Source organism: Helicoverpa armigera, chromosome 4 (assembly GCF_030705265.1).
Source record: "Helicoverpa armigera isolate CAAS_96S chromosome 4, ASM3070526v1, whole genome shotgun sequence".
Taxonomy (NCBI): domain Eukaryota; kingdom Metazoa; phylum Arthropoda; class Insecta; order Lepidoptera; family Noctuidae; genus Helicoverpa; species Helicoverpa armigera.
This window is the reverse complement of record NC_087123.1, coordinates 6,569,098-6,589,653: the sequence shown is the minus strand read 5'-3', so window position 1 is coordinate 6,589,653 and position 20,556 is coordinate 6,569,098. Positions and strand designations below refer to the sequence as shown.

At 38.7% G+C, this 20,556-nt stretch overlaps 1 protein-coding gene across 3 annotated transcripts; it reads left to right on the top strand.

Moving 5' to 3' along the window:
- Nucleotides 1-504: 504 nt before the first annotated feature.
- LOC110384087 (PR domain zinc finger protein 1) lies at nt 505-20,512 on the top strand. 3 transcript variants are annotated; one of them, XM_049846967.2, is made up of 9 exons: nt 505-872; nt 12,888-12,969; nt 13,497-13,754; nt 13,861-13,977; nt 14,231-14,272; nt 15,052-15,200; nt 15,286-15,386; nt 15,472-17,691; nt 17,930-20,512. In XM_049846967.2, exons 2-9 carry the CDS (start codon nt 12,961-12,963, stop codon nt 18,223-18,225), a joined length of 3,192 nt encoding a protein of 1,063 aa, XP_049702924.2. In that variant the 5' UTR covers nt 505-872; nt 12,888-12,960; the 3' UTR covers nt 18,226-20,512. The 3 variants fall into 3 exon arrangements, with proteins under 3 accessions (XP_049702924.2, XP_021200854.2, XP_021200856.2); XM_021345179.3 differs by lacking the exon at nt 505-872 and adding an exon at nt 8,888-9,639; XM_021345181.3 differs by lacking the exons at nt 505-872; nt 14,231-14,272 and adding an exon at nt 8,888-9,639.
- The last annotated feature ends 44 nt before the right edge of the window (nt 20,513-20,556 follow it).

The window sequence follows — 20,556 nt, the reverse complement described above, 5'->3', positions numbered from 1 at the left end:
GAAGGTTTTATAATTTTTGTCTTCTTTATAAGACACTCTTTCAACTCTGACGTAAGAGCTTGAAAAGCTAAAAGAGTTGCTAATCAGAAAATAAAAATTGACTTGTGTGTGCTTATTGCATTACACCTTTTCAGTGTTTTCTGTCGTGTCGTGATCATCTTATATCGTGCAACAGTTAATCGCAAATGAAACCGCAGTATATCCAATATCTCATTGCTGCGAGAACAGAATTCAATTATCAGCTCTCAATCGCCATGTTTTGAGCGCTCTGAACCGATTTCAGTTTCAGCGAAATCAAAGTGTGAATTAGGCAAAAAAAAATTGCCACTTGTACTAGATTATCTTGTCGATACAGGAGTAAGATTCACTGTCAGCTTCGACCATGGCATTGGACGTGCGGGGGTGTGCGAGGCGCGCGGGGGGAGGCGGGGGGCGGTGGTGCCGTCTCGCTCTGGCGCAGCAGTTCATTCACCCGCGGTGAGTGCGGAAGAGTTGCGCGGGCGCAGGTACCGGCGGGCGGACGCTGTACACGGGTAGTCGCGCAGGAAGGACGTCTCCGACCATGAACCGAGCTATATTTTATCAGTTATCCGGAGGTGTCGGTGCGCCACGCCGCGTCGCAGTACGCTCCAACATGACCCTCTAATATTACGATACTCAGTGACGTTTTGCATTTAACTAGACTGAAAGCAACATAGATCTCAAGATAAGACTTATTTTTATAATTTTCTTTATTTTTAAGTGACGGTTTTCTGTGAGGTGTGGATTAATTTTTAAGTGTTAGTGAAAACATAAACAAACATTTCCCATTAGGATTTTTCAATTTGGATTTTCTTCTATCTCTACATCGCTTCAGGACTGTAAGCCTAATGGTTAGTACACACATATTTAATATATAAGTTAAGTAATAACATAGTTTTAAGTTTTGTAATCATTACTTTTATAATCAAGCAACTTACGAATTTCTTCGCGCAATCAAAAGACATCAACGCGCGTCTTCGTTACTGCTTACAAATAATTAACGCTTACAGGGTAATGGAGGTTTTACGTGTTTTAGTAGATAAGAAATAAATTACTAAACATTGGAGTATTCATAACTAACACTATAATAATTTCAATGATATCAGACCAAAATATAATATATAACACATTTTCAAAATAACTATTTTTGACCACTCGACACTAACACTGAGCTGAACATATAAAAAATGATGTCACTTATTAATTAATTGATGTCACTTATTAATTTAAACTATAACAATAAAACTTGATTTACTGGCTTACTAGCAATTTACAATTAATATCAATAACGCAACTAACAAAATTGGAGGGAAAATAATTAATACACTAAAATAAATAAAGACAACACACACAAACAAACTATAAACAGACTAACCTATTTCAATTAATATTAATATAGGTATATCTCCAAGACCTTGATCCCATAACCATTACACAACAAAGATTTTCAAACACATCAATATTCAAGGAGTCCAAGTTTTTTGGGCGGCAATTACAGAAATCATAACATGCGAGGCTACACGCACACATGCACACGTATTGTTGTTGCCTCGATGTTAGCAAAAACAGAGCCTTGAACTTGTCAGGTTCAAATTCAAGGCGATTCCGTCACGTGGTCTGCCTACGCCAAATTACGTAATCCCTGCAACGTTTATGTAATGCAGACTCTTTTATTTATGACTGCATTGATCGTTCTTTTGTTATTTATTTTTAGGTGTGTAAGGAAATTATGTATATTTAGGTCTGTAAAGTATTGCGTTTTATACGTCTTTGTCATTCATTGCAAGCTTAAATGATTGAAACAAAGAACTCTTTCATGATTTTGGTCGGAACAAATTTTCTTGAAGGAAATGGTAATTTTTGAATTAGGGTTATTAAGGGAGATAAAGTCACAAGCAAAAGCGTATTTTATGAAAATAAAGAACTTTACGCAGATTTTCTGTCTCAAAATAAGCACTGACTCATCAAAAAACGTTATTACAAAAGCATTAAAACAACCACCAAGTTATGTCACATCCAAGTTCATCTCTCGTGACCTTCAAAACAAGATTGCATCGAACACCTTTTATTTTAAGCATATGTATTGAATGAAAGAGCAAATTAACCCGCCATGTACATAAATAAGTATTTGCGTATTACATGAAGCACGCACACTTATGTAGATGGAAGCTAAAAAATAATAATTTAAGCAGCTAAGGTGACAAGCAAAAGTGTGTCTTAATCGCAAGCGCAGAAGTTATGTATTCGCATGCGCGCGCGCCGCCGCGGTTTCGGCAATGACAATGACAACGACCGATGATATAACAGAAGGCTGTCAAACCCGTGAAAACTCGGTCATTGAACCGCGCGCTCGCGACTCAGCCCCACTTCTCGACGCTTTCGCTCATGCGATTTTTGTATCTACGACCTACAACATAAAGTTTAATTTCATTTTGAGAAATAAAAAAAATATATACAGTTAAGATGTAGACTGAAAATGCTTGACGCAAGTAGATATACGTTAATATTTATTTCGCTCTATATTGAAGCCGACATACATAAACAAAATAGACACAAAAAAAACTGTGACGTGATGACATATTTTCCAAGACCTACTACGGCTGTTCTCCCCTAAAATGATTGTATAATCAAGGTTTATTCTTTTGAATACCTGTTCTGTTACAAGCAGGACTCATTTACTTCAAAATGCATTTTATTTTCATTTTTAATTAGCATCTCACGTGAAGAGAGTTTCATTTCATTACAATACTAACCTACGTAAATATAAATCTATAACTGAGTTCAATTAGGACCAGTTCTCCATTGCATCCCACAGGAATAACATTCAAAATTATTAGATTGCGATGCGTCAGCTCTGAACAGAAAAAACATCAGAGAAGTGGAAGTGGCGAGGTCACTGCCATCATTTCGATTTAGTTGGTGTTGACATGGCTGCGGCAGGAAGGTCCTTGATGGGTAGAAAGTAAATGTTGAGTGCAACACACGCGCGTGTCAGGCGGGAGTGCAGCGGGCGCGGGAGCGGGGGGGAGGGAGGGGAGGGAGTGTAATGCGTGGAACCTGTTCGAACAACGGTACCTCCGTATCGTGCCCCAGGCGCACACGCACCCATTATGTAATAAGTAATAACCTTTTTCTCGCTCGACTGACTCGTCCCTTCAACATGTGACCTTAACTTTCAATAGCGATTTGTTTGTTTTTATTATGCTAGGTTCAATCTGATTCCGTACACACAATGTATATTTTTTTCTGATCTGATAACTTTAGCAATTACTGTTTATTACCGATTGCATGAAAAATTGTGTTAACTCACGATTACATAGTTGCAGATTAGCAATCCGTAGAATTAAATCAGATTGCAAGTTCGATAAGCAGACACTTAACTTAAATGCGCTTTTAAACGCCTGAAAACAATGATTCACTTATTCCTAGCATCAAAGTAAGCCAATAGAAACGAACAACTTAACTACTGAGAAAAAGAGACATCAACTTACAAATGTACATGCAAAGCAGACTTGCATTTGTTTAAACTCTGCAGCAATGCAAGTGTTGCAGCCGCTTAACGTAATAAACTATTTATTATTCTATATAAGTTATGAAAGTAAAGTTGCAGGAAGTGCAGTAGCACGTGTTTATAAAAATATCGATGACAGAGTGTCCCACATGCATATGAGTAGCTATAATATGTATGCCAGCAGCCTTCCGGTGCCAGCAAAGCAACGGTTACCGCACCATAATTTGTAACAAATAGACTTACATAGTACCACCATCATTGTTCATCTATTATTAGTCACCGGCCGCTATTGTTACAAGGAAACTTCAAAGGGAATTTTATATCCATCGTATTATTTTTATACTGTAACAACGAACAATTTTGAACATTCGAATAGTAGCTACACTAGAGCAAACAAGTTTTGCATTAAGTATATCGATACCGCAAATGTGTATCGACAATTGAACTTACACTTAATTTCCCTAGAGAACCAAAAGACAAGAATTTTCCGAACCAACTGGAAAGTATCTAGTATTAGCTGCTCCATACTGATGTACCTACTGAACAGTTTTGCAAGTATCGTCATTATTTAATCAGTTTTACAAGGCATTGTTTCACATGACAATATTTATGTAACGTAATAAAAACGTATCAAATAATTAATATGTGCAATACCTCTAAATATAAAACATAATAATAGTAGTTACGAATATCTTTTCGAAATCAATAAGTCAGCATAAAATAAATCGGAATTGAAGAAGTCGATTTTCATCATGAGTACATTTCCCTTTACACCTCGTCGATATTAAACCTGCGGGCGATGGCGCGTCCCGCAGGGCTCTGATTTCACCCTCCTATTTTTATTTTTTATCGACACGACCTAACGGTAGTGGGATGGAATAGGTGCTGCATGAATAAAGGCGTCTGTTTAACTTTATACTGTGAATGATTGCATCTGTATATGTATGTACGTACCAGTGTATGTATGTATATGTATGTATGGATAGACGGCCAACATTGTATCAGAGAGAGCTCCAAGTCTTATCAACAAGGTATCGTTAAGAATGCAAGAGTAACAGATTGCATATCCATCGCTTGCCTTCATGACAATAAATTATTCCTTTACTTAGCTCTTACCATTTATGTTTTAAGATAAATATCTCCAAAGCATTGCTTATATTTTCTTTCTCATATCAATTACCTACTTATTTATGACCCACACAAGCTTTTCCCACATCGAAGCAAGCACTTTATACATTTACCTCTACATTCTGAGAAACTAGGATAACACAAGTGCATACATATGCAGTTCTGTAATCCGAGTCCTGTTGATCAGCACATTGTTTTTGCTTAGCGGTATATTCCTATGCGTGTTGATTCACAATCTATGAATCACTGTACCCAGTCGTAAACTTTATTGGTAGCTGTGGTCTAACAGGACATGCTTAATATTTGAGCAAATTATTTTGCTCACTTGCAGGTGCACTTTCCACGGTGCAATAATAAATAGATGATCATATTTCATATTCTTTTGATAGTCGTCTCACACAGATCTAACGGTACCACCCTATACAAAGGCTCTGCGGTCCCATCATATTTTTTTCCGGATGCGGGGTCTACCTGCGATTTAACCATACACTTGACGTTCCTTTCGTTTTTTTTTTTTGGAGGTAGTCACCATGGATAATCTCTTTATAACTTGTTCCTATTAAAATTCCCGTTTTAAATGCCCACTTGCCCATTTTTTTTCTTTTTGTTGTCTGTTTTATTTCTATTCTATAGCTTGTATAAACTACATAATATTAAACTAGACACAAAATGAAGCATGTAGATTTGATGGTGTGCGGAACCAAAACTAACAAAGGAAAGTAAACCGTCGATGCGGTTTGTTCGATCGATGAAAGTAAAGGCCTGAGTAGACGGTCGAGCAGTCCCGTTAGCCGGCCCGAGCTCGGGCTCACGGAATACTTAACGCTGACATACTGCGCGGCTTTTGACCCTAGCCACATTCTAGTCTAGTACTTCAACACCTCATCCACCAATTCATCTAGGTACCAAACCATTCTGCGAATTGTTAACAGCAATACGCTCAGGTGCAATGAAAAAATATAAAAAAAAACGGTAAACATTCTACATTTTTATTATTTATACTAACCATAAAGTAATGTAATTAGGATGGAAGCAATTATTATTGTGGGTAAACATGCCCCATAACTAGCCTTGGAATATCCACCCGTCAAAGGCAATAATGTACCCAAATAAAAAACATCGTTTTATTGCAAACGATTGTCTTCAAACTGTTTCTCGTCCTTCCTAGACTTGCATTTTTTAATGGCACAGATGCATTGTTGTTGCCATTTCGTGTTTTCTTAAAAAACGCACACTATTCAATTTGCTAAAAGCAAGAAATGCAATTTGTGCAAATGGCACTTTTTAGTGCGTCCTATTATATTACTGACGTAATTGGCCATAAAACACGCCGTTCGTTGTTTCTCGAATACCTTCCCTATCTCAACGACCTTCATTATTTATTGAACAATCGCACAAATGTGCCGACAAAGGAAATTGCACACTTTGTGCTAAAAGTGAAAATCACTCACAAATCGTAAAAACTTCAAAAGAGAAGGGAGGCAGCAGCGGGTGTCGGGGGAATAGAAATTTTGCCAGACTTATCGGGACATTTAGTTACACAGTAGCTATGCTGATAGAGATGTAGGAAAGGACAACGACCCTACGCAAAATTCGCTGCATTGGGCTAGGTCTAGTGCATGCGCGTATGTAGCGGTATGAACGCGGAAGCGAGGCGAGCGGGAGCGCGCGATGCGCCCGCTCCCAGCCAGAGCGGGAAAAACGCATGAATGAGTATTGAAGCCTACCCCAAGAAGGGGGAAATCGAGTTTGCACTGCGGGCACCAGCACTTGCACAGATATACACGAACCCTATACATTATACTAAATAAGATCAATAGCGTTTCACCATCAAAAGTTTAAACGCAAAGCCATGGGACACAAGTTTTGTTGGTGAGCTTAGAAGTGGTAGTTTGGTATGTTATGCTGAGAATAGGACATTGAATGTAAAGCTTAATGTAGCTAATCATGAAAAGTTAAACCACTCAGGATGTAAGGAATCGTTGCTTAGAACTTATTCAGGAAACGTCTTATATTTCAGAATCCTGAAATGATATCCCAGTAACCGACACTAAACTTTTTATCTATTTAACACGTAGTTTCACTTAGTTCCCAGACCATCAAGCAAAAAGAACTTTTATAAGCCGATCATACTTAGAAGCTTAAACAATTTGATAAGTAAGATTACGGAATTTTACTGATCGTTGACGTATACGAGTTAAAGTAGGTACAAGAATTAAGTGTTTTGATTATTCTTATTTATTTTGCAAAGAGTTTGTAATGTGCAATGTGATCATTCATGAACGAAAACAAGAAAACATCCAAATACCCATTCAATCCAAACTCCAAAAAGTTTACACATCATTACATAATAAAAGCCGTTTAAGTTTGCATTACAAGCCCAAAGAAAATTGGTGATGTGATGTCAACGACCGTGTGCCCAATACTCGTACAGAAAACGCATTTCCCGGCGCACACGAGCGCAGCGTGCGATTTATTCGCGCGGCGGCGGCGGCGCGGGCGGAGGCGGGTGGCGGGGCGCACTGGGACGAGGCGGCTGCGGCCGTTCACCCCGGAAGATTCAGTGTTTTGATACCGCTCAAGCCTCCGCCGCTGCTGGAAAACTGCATTTTCTTTGATGCGCTTCGCTTTTCACGCTCTAATTGACCGACAATCGGATAATTTCGTTTTTAATGCACGATTTGTCTCATGGGTTTCTTTTACAACATGTAAGTTGTGACAAATCAATGTGTAAGTATGAAAATGAGATTGAATTACTTTAATATTTTATTACAATCACATTACATAATACACAATAACACATTTTACAATGTTAACTAAGATCATCTCTTCTAAGAAATTCAAAATATTTCAAATAATAAATTATAATTCGTACACCACATTTATTTTAAAAAAATCTCTTATCAATAAAGAGGATTATATTTATTTTTTAATTATTGTCTAGCTGCTCTTAATCAAGAAACTGTTTCTTAGAATGAAGATATTACTGAGACATATTAATTAGGTCTACCTAATATATCTTTATTATATGTAATATCTAAATGTGATCTATTTATCCTCATGATTACTCTAACTGCCATTGAACTCAACGAAACAATTTAGCAACGTTCCTACGCTTATCCCTTAAAACCCATATTTCGACTCTTATTACACACTCCGTCTAAATCGATAGAGGCTGTGACGATTGCGTTTAGATGCAGACGTGCATTGAACCACTGAGCCTGAAAAACGTTTTGGGGTAGATCACGAATTATAGGAAATTGCCAGACGTTATCCTAGGTCGGGGTAGAAAGGGTGCGATTTACACATAAATATAGCCTTTCGGAGGGGCGCAACTGCAAACACAAAAAGAGGGTGTCTGAAAATTACTGGTTGTTAGAAAATATTACTACGTATCCATAAACCTGATACATAATAAAAAATATATTTGAAATTATTTTGCAATCAATCTAAAACTGATACATTTACATGTAATAGATCTAATAAATATTCATCGAAAAGCAAAGTACAGCAGCTAAGCGTACGTGATTAATAAAACTCATTGAATAAGCGTTGTTTAAGTGTCGGCAGTGAGCCGTCTGCTCCTCTTTGCAGCTGCTAATAGATTACGGGCCGTAAATAGTGAAATCAATATTGGATAATGGTAGGTGGCAGGGTGCGGCGTGCTGGTGCAGCCCGAGAATGAGCATCCCTACCACGAACTTCATTCTCGAATACACTACGAAAAATTCACATAATCTAAAAGTATCAAAAACTAGTTCAAAAGTTACGAAGTTGTTTGATTAAAATAGTACAGAGATAGTTTGTTACGTATAGGGTGCAATCGAGTATCGGAGGTAAGGGTGCGTGCAGGCTGTGTCGACGACCCGTGAGAGTGAAAGCGTGTTCCGGGGAGGCGCGCAGGCCGCCGCCCGCCCTGCATGGCTTTCGCTGCCGTTCTCACGACACCCGCCCGCGACCACGTTGTTTTCAACTTGTATTAATTAGCGCTCTATGAGCTGTGGTTATGAATTATCCTATTGTGAATTATTATAATTATTTTGTTGTGGTTTAGTCACGCTGTTATTTAGTTTCTGTTATCGAGAAATAATGTAATAGACTTGCCAGTGATTTATTAAATACAAGTTCTGTGATACTCAATGTTAATGCAACATGTAAGTTTTTCTCATTTGTACAAAAATATATACGATGATATTTTAGTTTGAATAATAATATGTGTGTGGTGTATGATATTGGCATAGAGTATGGGAGTTGTTGTCGGCGCGTCCAGGTCTCGCAATGATCGTCACTAGTGTTGGTGGGATCGAGAGCACGGTCACGGCGCGCGCCGCGGTCGCCACACTACGGAAGTAATGAACTTGAATGCAGTCCGCGGTCGCAATGCGCTGTGCCGTCCCGCTCTCCTCTAATAAGAGAATAGGAGGCGCGAACGTGACGTACTCACTGCATTTGCTGTCAAATTCGTCCGCATTCTCCGTCACAGGCCGCTTTCGTCGTCGATGCGTTTATCGGAACGAGACGCGAATATGTGTGTCGATTGCATTCTCGACGTCGTAAAAGTGCATCTAGGTCGGTGGGCATAGCGGCGCGGCTGTCGGGTTAGTGCTCGGCGCTCGCCGGCTAGACGTGAGGCAGGTCGGCAGCAGGCGGCTCGCGTTGCATAATGCGCAGCGAGCTCCGCCGGCGAGCACGGCGACAAGACGTGTCGGCGACCGCGCTTGCCAGCCGCTGAGCGCCGCGCGCCAGCCCCCGCGCGACATGAGAGCGGCGCGCCGGCTGCGGCCCCTCGTCCCTCTGCTGGCGCTGCGCATCCTGCTCGAGTACCTCAAGTCGCTGCACCTCGCTCCCGCCGCCTAGGCCGCCACCAGCTCACTGTTTATGCGCCAAAGACGATACTACCCTTTGTTTATTCGCGGAAATACTAACAAAAAGCGCGCAAATTATGAACACTATCTCCAGAACGATGAATATTTATGATTGTAAGTATTGATAATTTTTTCGCATTTTTCCTTACACTACTGTTTCCGCATTAACTGGAGTATTCAGTTTCAAAGTTTAAAAAAGTTTGTATAACTTAAAATGGTAACATATTCGAGTTATAAATCTAGAAGCATTTAACGAGTTTTTCACAAGTGATTTTAACGGCTCAATTTCCTGAAATATTAACCACGGGTCATTCGGTATATTGCAGTGCGGAAGTTAATGTAGTAGGGATAAATATGGGTAAAACATTACGTTTTACAATCGACAGAAAATAAACTAATTGGTTTCCTTTTAGTGCATTCAATTCCGCGTTTATATAACATAATCTTTATCTAGCCGATAGGTACTCGCTATTTGTAGTGCAAATATCTACGTATTAAATGTATTATTAGCCTGCAAGGTTAGGTGTTCCCGTTGCACTCTCGCATGGCTATGTAACATCTGTATGCAGTCATCAGCGGTATTTTACATCATCACTCTCATTACTGACACTTTTCTATACGCGACCTTGCACTCTTGGCTCGAACATTACAAACGTTTGTCGTAGAAATCGAAAATGATTTACAATGTAAATACATTACGTAATTGTATTATTTCAGTATCCGACCATTGTAAGAATTAATATTGTCCAACTAAATGATCAACTTCCGCGATCATAGAATGCTGTGCGTACTTATTATCGTAACAAACTTCGATTGGAAAATAAGAATAGCGATAAAGGAACCTTGTGGAGTCCTAATAGATCAAAACAATTGATTCATCATATCGTATAATCACTGAATAATAAAGTACAACGTCAGCTCACATGGACCGTTGCAGCTAGGGTCTTGTGGTCGCAAAAATATGTTACAATAAATTTTATTCCACATAAAATAATTAACTTTTCATAAGTTAATATACATATTTATTTAAAAACACCAATTTTAATAATGATTTATAATTTAATGAAGGAGCTCTCTAACCACCTCCTAAGAAACATGACGAAATAGGAATTAAGAAACGTGATATTCTCTTATTGTAAATATGAAATTAATTTGAATTGAATAGTGAATTCTTTGTTTCATGAATAATGTCAATAATTTCGTAATTTTAATTAATCTAAATCATGATCTAAAAGATCACCACGAATTAAGAAAATAGTGAGAAAAAACTATATGAAAAGTGATAGCAAAAAAACGATTATTATTATAAAATCTTGTAAAACAAAAACGTGTTTTAGAGTACTTTCTTATGCAAGGAAATTCTAAACAAGTGATATTTAACAAGTATTTTAGTGCGTAGAATCAAGTAGTCAAGAGTTAAAGTTGCTCTATTATGTTTTTAGTAATTTTCCTATAGCATACCTATTTTATGACTCATGCTCAAAAGTATTACGTTGGTAATACCACTCAATTACACTGCCAAAGTAATTCTGACCATACAGGCAGAAATGGTAGAAATTTAAAACTGCAACTTAAATAGGAAGGTGGTAGCCCTAGCGTGGTCGCAACGTGCTAGCGTAAAGGGCAAGTTCAAGAGCGAGCGCATCATGCGCACGCCAAGGTTGCTTCCTGGTGCGCGCGCGCCGATGCGCTGCGGCCGTGCGCTACTGTGCGATGCGATAGTGCACTATGCGCCGCGCCGTAATGCACGGAACATTTTCACATTATGTATTACATTTATTGCATTATTGAAATGTTCTGTAAAAATTGTGAAAACGTTGTTATTTTTTGTACGCCTAAATAGTATGTCTGACTAGAGCAGGTATGTGCGTCTCCAATTAAAACGAATAACAATGTCGGATCCATAAAATATAAGTTTATCTAAATAATATGAACCCATAAACATTATCACCAACTTTCTCCGTGAAACTTGCATAATTATAATGAGTGGAAAACTATTAATGATATCACAATGTTTACGCTTTATATGGAACAAAATCGAATGTAATAGTCGTATGAGCGTTATCACGAGAGGTACAAGTACCAAGTAGTGGTTGCCGGGCGGGGTTGCGTGCGATGTGTGACATTGCGCGGACGCATTGCGCAACCTGCACTCACGGTCACGTGCACACCCTCCTCTCCCCCCTACCGGTGCTGTGTAAACATCAGCCCTTACGCAAGATATGCTTACACCAACCATTATCCAATTCATTCTGTAACATTTACAATTTTCAGATGTGAGTTCAGTTTTCAGATTATTTTTACATAATCGTTCATAATATCTAAGTATTCTTCATAGGTTTTCTTTGTAGAAGATCGTTCTTCGTTATGAAATAGGATGTAAATGTGTATTATGATATCTATAATTAATTCATTAATAACCGGTTATTCATACAAGTACAAAAATGGAACGTACATACATACAACAAATACTTAGTGATGCACCACATTGGTTACAAAACTCATACATAAAAGCATTACAAATGCGCCGCATAATGTTTACAATACGGTGGTCGCGCCAGCATCGGCGCTTGCACAACAATTTGAATGTCAAATGGGGCCGGTTTGGAAAACAAAATTTTCGTTCTCATCGAGAAGAGTCGTTGGCCGCAAGCCTTGCTTCCGCAATTATGCAATGAAATGTTGAACTTCAACGTTGCCTCACTGCACCTACTCGGAATGCATTCTTTTACCAAACTGCCCATACTTAAACACTTCGGTAGAGTTCCGTTTGTTTACTTATGACGCTGTTCCGTAACTTGTTGTATTTTTAACTCAGTGATATTCTGAATTGTAAATATTCGAAAAACAAACCTTTTACAAATTCTGGAAATTATAATGGGATTCTCTTCATGGATTTTCCGACCGGATTCTGAAAATTCTGCTGATATTTATTTTGAACCGAATTCGTGAAAATTATAAAGAATTGCAATTTCATGACCAATTCGGAGTTCCGTGTTCCATGTGAGTAGTGCCAACTTGGCAAATATTCAATGCATCTACCGTCAACAGAGCAAAACGCGATCATTTTGATATACCTATATTTAAACTAATCTCCATTACCGTTGCCATCGTAATTCATGTACACTTTTATATCTCAACTGTCATTATTATGTAATGGATGTTCATAACATTACCAGTTGTACAAAGCAAGGTTTTACGGATTTCATAAATGAATTCCGTTGAAATTTTTTAGAATAGAAAATTGTTTAATGTCAATGCAACTACGTCTGCAGTTTTAAATTTATTTGATAGAAAATACGCTAAAAAGGGACCTTTTTTGTTTATAATAGTTTTTCTATAATTATTGTTTATTGTTCCAGGTACAAGTTACTTCAATACGCAAAAAGTAATTATGAGAATACAAAATTAAGAGACCAACAGAAATAAATCAAAATGAGACTGGTAAGTTAATTTCATCATACCTTATTACTTAATTCAGTTGCATGTGAATGTCAGTGCAGGCCGATTTTCCTATGAAATATCTAAGTATTCAATTGAATTCGTTGAAAATATAAATAGGCAAAGGGGAAGTGTCGGTGCGCAGTGGAAAGTGCGCACTTATCACAAAACTGGGTCAGTAGTGGCGCCGCCCCTTTATCGAACGTTGCTTCTCGCCTCTCACTTAGAAAACTCAACTCTTTCTAGAGGAAAATAACACTCAAAGTTAGACGACGCGGCGGGAAATGCACACGGCTGTAAAGAGGGAAAATGCATTTCGTTACGACGTTGTTTGCATATTTTTGGGGTCTGAAAATGACTGATTTGCAGAATTATAGTGCCAAATCTTCACTCTAGAGATAACGTTTATTCTGAGCTTTTATTCCGGTAAACATTAACATTATTGGTGAACAAATAATTATGATGATGTTTAAAAAGTAAAGTGTCGTGAAGTGAGAGATAAAAATTAACATGGACCGTATTGTCAACAGTCAACTAGCGAAGAAGTTCCAAGCACAACGGTTGTGGGCCGCACCGGGAGTCCCGGCGGCGCGGACGTGGTGAGCGGCGTGTCGAGCGCGGGCGCATACGATGTGACGCGCATGCGCGAGGAGGAGTTCGAGAGGCTCACCGTGTACATCGTGCCCGACGTGCCATGCGAGCGCGGCACCGCCAACCGCGCCGAGAGGACGCTCCCGCGCAGCCTCGCCCTCAGACCATCTGCAGTATTATCCACTCCAAATACACCGGTAAGACATATCTTCAAACCTTTCTCCCTTTCATCTATCACTCCATCATTTCGTCAGCTGTTCAAAATGGACTGGATCAAACTATAATGTTCCACATAAATTGCAGACTGAAGGTGTTTGGAGTATAGGAGTAATACCACGGGGAACACGATTCGGGCCCTTCGAAGGCACCCGGACACCCAACAAACCTAATGACAAAGTCTCCTGGAGATATTACTGGAGGGTAAGTGTTACTATAAGTACTTATATCTGTCATAATCAAATCATATGAACCAGTATCGCAACCCGCTTTGCTTTTATCATTGTAATTTGGTTGAGGCTTGTATGATGTATAATCTGTATATTCTACAGCACAACCTCTTAGATCCTCAACTAAGCCGACTAGACTAATAAACTCTGGCGTATTTTATAATGTATCTGTTTACAATGCACTATTATTTTCTTCTTCAATTAACCGAACTCTCTCTTTGGGCCAGGTACAGGAAACTGTGAGACATCATACTTATGGAAATATTAAGGTGAGATTGGGCTTTAAATTCAATACCGGTGGTGGTCATACGAATGTATTTTACCTAAAACTTTACACTTCAGATAGGGTCCCCAATGTATTTATCAGTAACAAAAGTTTGTAAGATACGGAAACTGATACAAATAGAACATCGTTTAACGTCACGCTGAAGCTAGCTAGTACAAATATTTGATTAAATTTGCTAGTAGGCAATGTCATAAACACATCACAATGCATGTCGCTGATACCCTGCTCACGGCAGTAGATGAACCCTCCCGTATTGTTCGGAGATAAATCATTGTTGAATCGCGTTATCTTCCGCGTCCTACATTACCTCTCGAGTGACATTGCATCTCGTCCTTGACTCCCCACTACACTACTATAATGTAAGCGCGTCGCTATCAGTTGCACGCGCTCTGTAAATATCCTGCACGTGCCACGTGCACGAATAACATGTGTTTAGCGCAATTATATAACTTCGACTCCAAACGTACTCATAATAAGCAAATAAACAAATGATTGCATTATAATGAGAAAATTCTCAGGCCGTAAGTGGTATTGATAGCCGATGATTACAAACAGCGAGTAATTACTTTTACAAGAATGAGTTACAATTTGTTCAGGAAAAGAAACAATATTTTAATTTGAAGTCATGCTTATAAGCAGCGTGGAAAGTGAAAATCGTTAACTTAAGTGGAAATCTTTGATCGTTTTGAAAGTTTTTAAGTTAGTTATCAATATGATTGTGTTTATTATTCCTTAGCTAAATATTGTTTTAATTAATTGCAGATATTCAAGGACAGTGACTATTATTACCTGGATGGGTCCGACACGAGTGTAGCAAACTGGATGCGATATGTTGCATCAGCGTATTCTCTCTCGGTGATGAACCTCGTCGCCTGTCAGCATCAGGAACACATATACTTTTACACTATCAGGTAACACTTCAGAAATGCTGTTATCAAATTGCACTTATAACCACTTTTAAAGTACGCGATAATAACCAATGTTTTTACTTTGCAGGGACATTATGCCAAACGAAGAGTTGATGGTGTGGTATTGTAAAGATTTTGCAACCAGGCTGGGCTACGATATCGATCCGGAGAGAGCCACCTACTCTATCTGTAAGTATTTATACATTTGCAACTAATTTCACTTCAAGAAACTAGGCCATCAAGTAATTGATTTAATATTGATTTATTTTTGTAGGCAAAGAAGAAACAATAAAGAAGGCGTACGGCCTGCCGCCTGCACCCGTGCACCCTGAAATTGCCTTCAATCACATGAAGTACGTCCTGGGGTTGACGAATACGAAAGAATTGCTAGAAGCTGAGATCCCTAGCCGACGGCGAAAGCGTGAGGCGACTGATAAACCCTTTCATGAAAATTCAACAACAGTACTCCGTGAAGACGCCAGATGCATCAATAAAAATGACAGGGTGGTACTCCGGGCAGATATATCTACTAACATCATTCATAACAAAACAGAAAACTCAATTGTGAGTGAACAAAGATCATTATCACCGACCAGCCTAATGCCTTCGCCGTCTCCGGTTAAAATTCATAGAGAAAATCCTACGTTAATCATCCATCAACATAAAGAGAGCACATCTCAAGTAGTGATACACCAACTCGAGAATCCTAGGATTCAAAGCAATAGATCACCTGCCCAGTGCCAAAACCTGAGAGACATGCGTGGACCATCACCAATGGCACAAAATAATCAAGATAAATTAGGAAGTAAGTCTCCAATACTCACTCATTGTGGAGGACCACATTATGAACATCAGCTGACCCCTAACGACGGATCGGTGCGATCAGATGAGGGATACCATAGCAATGGTTATCACGATGAATTCACACCTCCTGAAGATTCAAGTGATTCTGATGTAGAAAACTATGTTCTTGACTGTTCCAATAAAACTAATGAACCCAAAGAGACAGTAATAGTTCAAAAAATTGATCAAGATATGCACCGAAATGAATACAGAAAGGTTAAAATAAAAATGCCCAGAGCATATCAGTATCAAAATCACAAAGATATGGACTGTGAAAGTGAAAAGGAGTTGGTGATTGCTGAGGAAATTCCCAATACTCCACAAAACTTATCGCCTCCAAGACGTGATCCCGCTACATCGACTGTCATAGTATTAGAATCATCTCAGAACACGGTGGTTCCTTTAAACAAGCCATATTATGAAGACGGTGCTATTTCACCTTCGCCGCAGCCAGCTTTTATGAGATATTCTCCACCAGATACAAGAATACTGGAAACAATATTAACTGGCAACAGAATGGATACAAATAATAATGATCCCAACCGGCGTCAGCCAAACGCAACACCACCTCCTTCATCTCCGACAGAAATGGCTTATTCGTATAAGAAGAGTCAAAGGTACGGCAACGCCTGCAGTCCAGACTCCAGCTCTAATTTAACTCCTCTGCCATCGCTACTGCCACTACCACAGCAGCTGCCCACACCAAGCGCAGCCTCCATTTACTCATCATCACCACCGCATACGATCCCACATACAACAGAAATTAGGGAAATCAGAGAAATAAGGGAGATCCGGGAGACACGTTATGAAAGTCATTACCCCAACTATTCGTACAACTTGTACTCTCCTCCGAACTCCACAATTATAACTCAATTGGGTTCACCACCCAGTAACTACTCACCAACAGTGACGTCATCTCATCAATACGAGCGATCTCAGAATGTTCAAAGTAACCACCACTATCCATCCTCGACCAGTGTTATTACACTTAAAAACTGTTCACAATTAAGTTTGATTCAAAACACAAATGTGAATAGTCAACTGGTTCCTCAACACGGCAGTGTGAGTCCCGACGGTTCATGCGGACTTATGGGAGCACCAATGAGTCCGGGCTCACAGTCCTCACGAGGCTACAGGAGCTTACCATACCCGCTCAAGAAAAAGGACGGGAAAATGCACTACGAGTGCAATGTCTGCTGCAAAACGTTCGGACAGCTTTCTAATTTGAAGGTGCACTTGAGAACGCACTCTGGAGAGCGGCCGTTCAAATGCAATGTATGTAGTAAATCGTTTACGCAACTTGCACATCTACAGAAACATCACTTAGTACATACCGGGGAGAAACCTCACCAGTGCGATATTTGCAAAAAACGATTTTCTTCAACATCGAATTTAAAAACACATTTACGCCTGCACTCAGGACAAAAACCATATGCATGTGATTTGTGTATGCAGAAATTCACACAATTCGTTCATTTAAAATTGCACAAGCGGCTCCATACGAATGACAGGCCATACGTTTGCCAAGGATGCGACAAGAAGTACATCAGTGCTTCTGGATTACGCACCCACTGGAAGACTACTAGTTGTAAGCCGAATAATATTGAAGAAGTATTAGCAATCACGAATGCAGCAAACACTGAATGCATTGGTAAGTTAACTTTTGTCACTGATGTATTTTCTTTGAAACTTTTTCGAACACAGTTTTTTTTATTGTTTTCAAAATTTCCAAAATTATACCAATTTAAAATCAAATGAAAGAGAATTAACGCGATCACAGTCGCGAGAGCAACTGCAGCGCGCTGCACTTTCTCTTCGTAGGTGAACCGCAACTTTCACTTGCGCTCTCGCTGAACGCGGCCGATTTCATTTTCGCGTGCACTTTGCAGGTACCGTCGACAAAGACTGCCACGAAAGAGAGGGGCACGAGGCATACGAGGTGCACTCTCCATCACAGGGAGGGCTGGTGGGAGCCGGTGGGGCGCGTGTCGCGATGTCGCACGGCGAGGTGGTGCTGGGAGGGCCGGCGCACTCCACCACGCCGCACCTGGTGACGCACGGGCAGCTGTCGCCGCACGCGTACCGCGCGCTGCCCGAGCACGAGGCGCACTACGCCGCGCCCGCCGCCGAGCCGCGCGCCAGCGTCATCGAGTCCAGCCAGCCGCTCATCATCGAGTGCACCTGAGCCCTGCTGGCGCACCACGCACTCGCCGGACGCGTGTTTCCCCGCCGCATCATGTGATTCCAGTCTTGTGATCTATCGAAAGTATTTCGTAAAAACATTTGGACGTGCGATTCGTCCCTTGCAGTGGCTATGAGATTACGATATAAACTTTAAGTTGTACATTTTGTAAGAAATATTAGGACTTGTAAATGCGATGCGATATTAATAAGTACTAAGTACTTGAGTAGTGTTAAGTCCTTCGGGAAGTGTATCATATTAGGTTAAGAATTTAAATATTACATCCAAGATTTCAGCAGCCTCTGTTTATACTAATGCTCAATTTTATAATTATGTATAATTAGAATTCTATTGTAAATAGGATTTTGAGACATCGACTTATTTAATTTTTTATGCGATTACTGTATTTACCTACTTCCAGATAAAAATATCTTCACTATAGAATGTTTTCGTGATTGAAGATAAACCGTAATGATTTGTTGTTCAATTTTAAGTAGTGTTAAATAACAGCACGTACATAAAAGTGTAACTATAATTAAATTTCACCAAAGAATATCTGAACAGCAACAGAGTGCCGAGCGAATACTTATTTGTGAAATCATTTCAGATCGGTCCGAAACATGTTATTAAAAAACTGATTAGCGATAAGTGCCAAAAGCACGTTTATTTTTAAGTTAAAATAAAGAGATGAGCGTATAGTATTTTTAAATTGTTGTTCCTAATGAATAATCGGAAAGTAAGCGCATAATATGTGCACCAACGTAATTCTAATGTTATTTAGATTAAAATTGTCAAATTGTGTACATTATCCCTACGCTAGAACAAATGGTGCTTCACATCGTAGAGTAGTGGTCGCTGGCATCGCTCGCGCCCGCGCGGGGCGCCGATGGACATGTACTACATTGTAATGTTAATTCACCGAGTCTACTAGTTACTATTTTATATTCCCAAGTAATTATGATTCTCCTATTCGAAAAGGCTGAGATAATTAAATGTAATGTAATGTTTGGCAAATATTAAACGTAAGTAAGTGTTGGTTTACATGATGTGTAACTTGTGTAACCGTGGCTTGAGTAACAGTTCGTGTGTAATATTGTGTATTCACAGCTTATACGTGATGTAAAACCAAACGATAGCGTTTTGTATATTTCTATTGTTCATACGAATAAGATTTTTACACGCAATCCTTAGTAGATTTATTATCTGTATATTTTCTACTGTTTACAGGGCGAAAGAATTTGTACTACAGCCAACAATTTGTAAGGCTTAAATCGTGTTTAAAATCATGTTAAAATTTCGCTGATTTCGACGTTGTGTACCAATACCTGAAAGATTGTTTAAGGTTACAATTCTTTGATCAAGTGGCATCTATTTCTAAAATTATTCTTCAAATGTATTAAGTAAAAACTTTTGAGATCTCTATGACGTCAACTATATTAATACTTGTACCTAATTGTGGATTAGTGAACTTTCTTATTGAAAGAATTGTGATATTTTTTAAACAATCTTATGATTATTATGTTGAATTCTTATTGATCGCTATGGTTATTGTTCCATGTTGTAAATTAAAAATTGTTTTAAAAAAGTCACTCTTATACACATTTATATTTTCCCTGATTTTTATATAATGTATGATTAATTATACTTTATGAATTCTACATAGTACCTATTTATACATTATTAAAAAGTAAAAATACAGGGTTCTTAATAATGTGTATCAAAGGTCACATGGCACGCAATGAAATTAACAGAATTTCTTGAGAAAACTGTAATTGTAATGTCACAAACTAGTAGCTGATAGTTTTTGTCCCAATACGACCATTCTTAGTAACTTCATAATTATCTTAACCAAATTGCTTTCAAACGTCGAAATCAACATACGTCGATTACATCTCAAAATCTACACTTTTTCGTAGAAACTAATATGTAAATATTAAATAAGGAAGATAAGTATTGTTGAGTGAGTCCAGCCCAGCATGTTGACTACGATATTGTTACATATAAATCTCGTTGACTTCTCGCCATTCCTTATATTGAATATTATAGTTATAGTATTTTGTTAGATTTTTTATTATAGTATATCTATTTATCTTTCACGTCGTATCACATTGCTGTTGGACCACTTAACAATAATTAAATTCTTAATTTTTAATTAATTATACACTCAGTTAATTTCAATACCTTTGTTCATCAATTGAATGCAAAATTACGTAGACCTCGAACAGCATCCAAATTATTTTGTACGGAAATAAAATAGTAAAGATCGCACAAAACTCGCACTAAGACATAACTAAAAGAAACTTTGCTGAACAGTACGTAGGTACAATAAACCAT

Excerpts from the sequence above, each read along its gene's own strand:
- LOC110384087 (XM_049846967.2), top strand. Across the intron at positions 13,978-14,230 it reads CCTGGAGATATTACTGGAGG|GTACAGGAAACTGTGAGACA; the intron begins GTAAGTGTTACT and ends TCTTTGGGCCAG. Across the intron at positions 15,387-15,471 it reads GAGAGCCACCTACTCTATCT|GCAAAGAAGAAACAATAAAG; the intron begins GTAAGTATTTAT and ends TTATTTTTGTAG.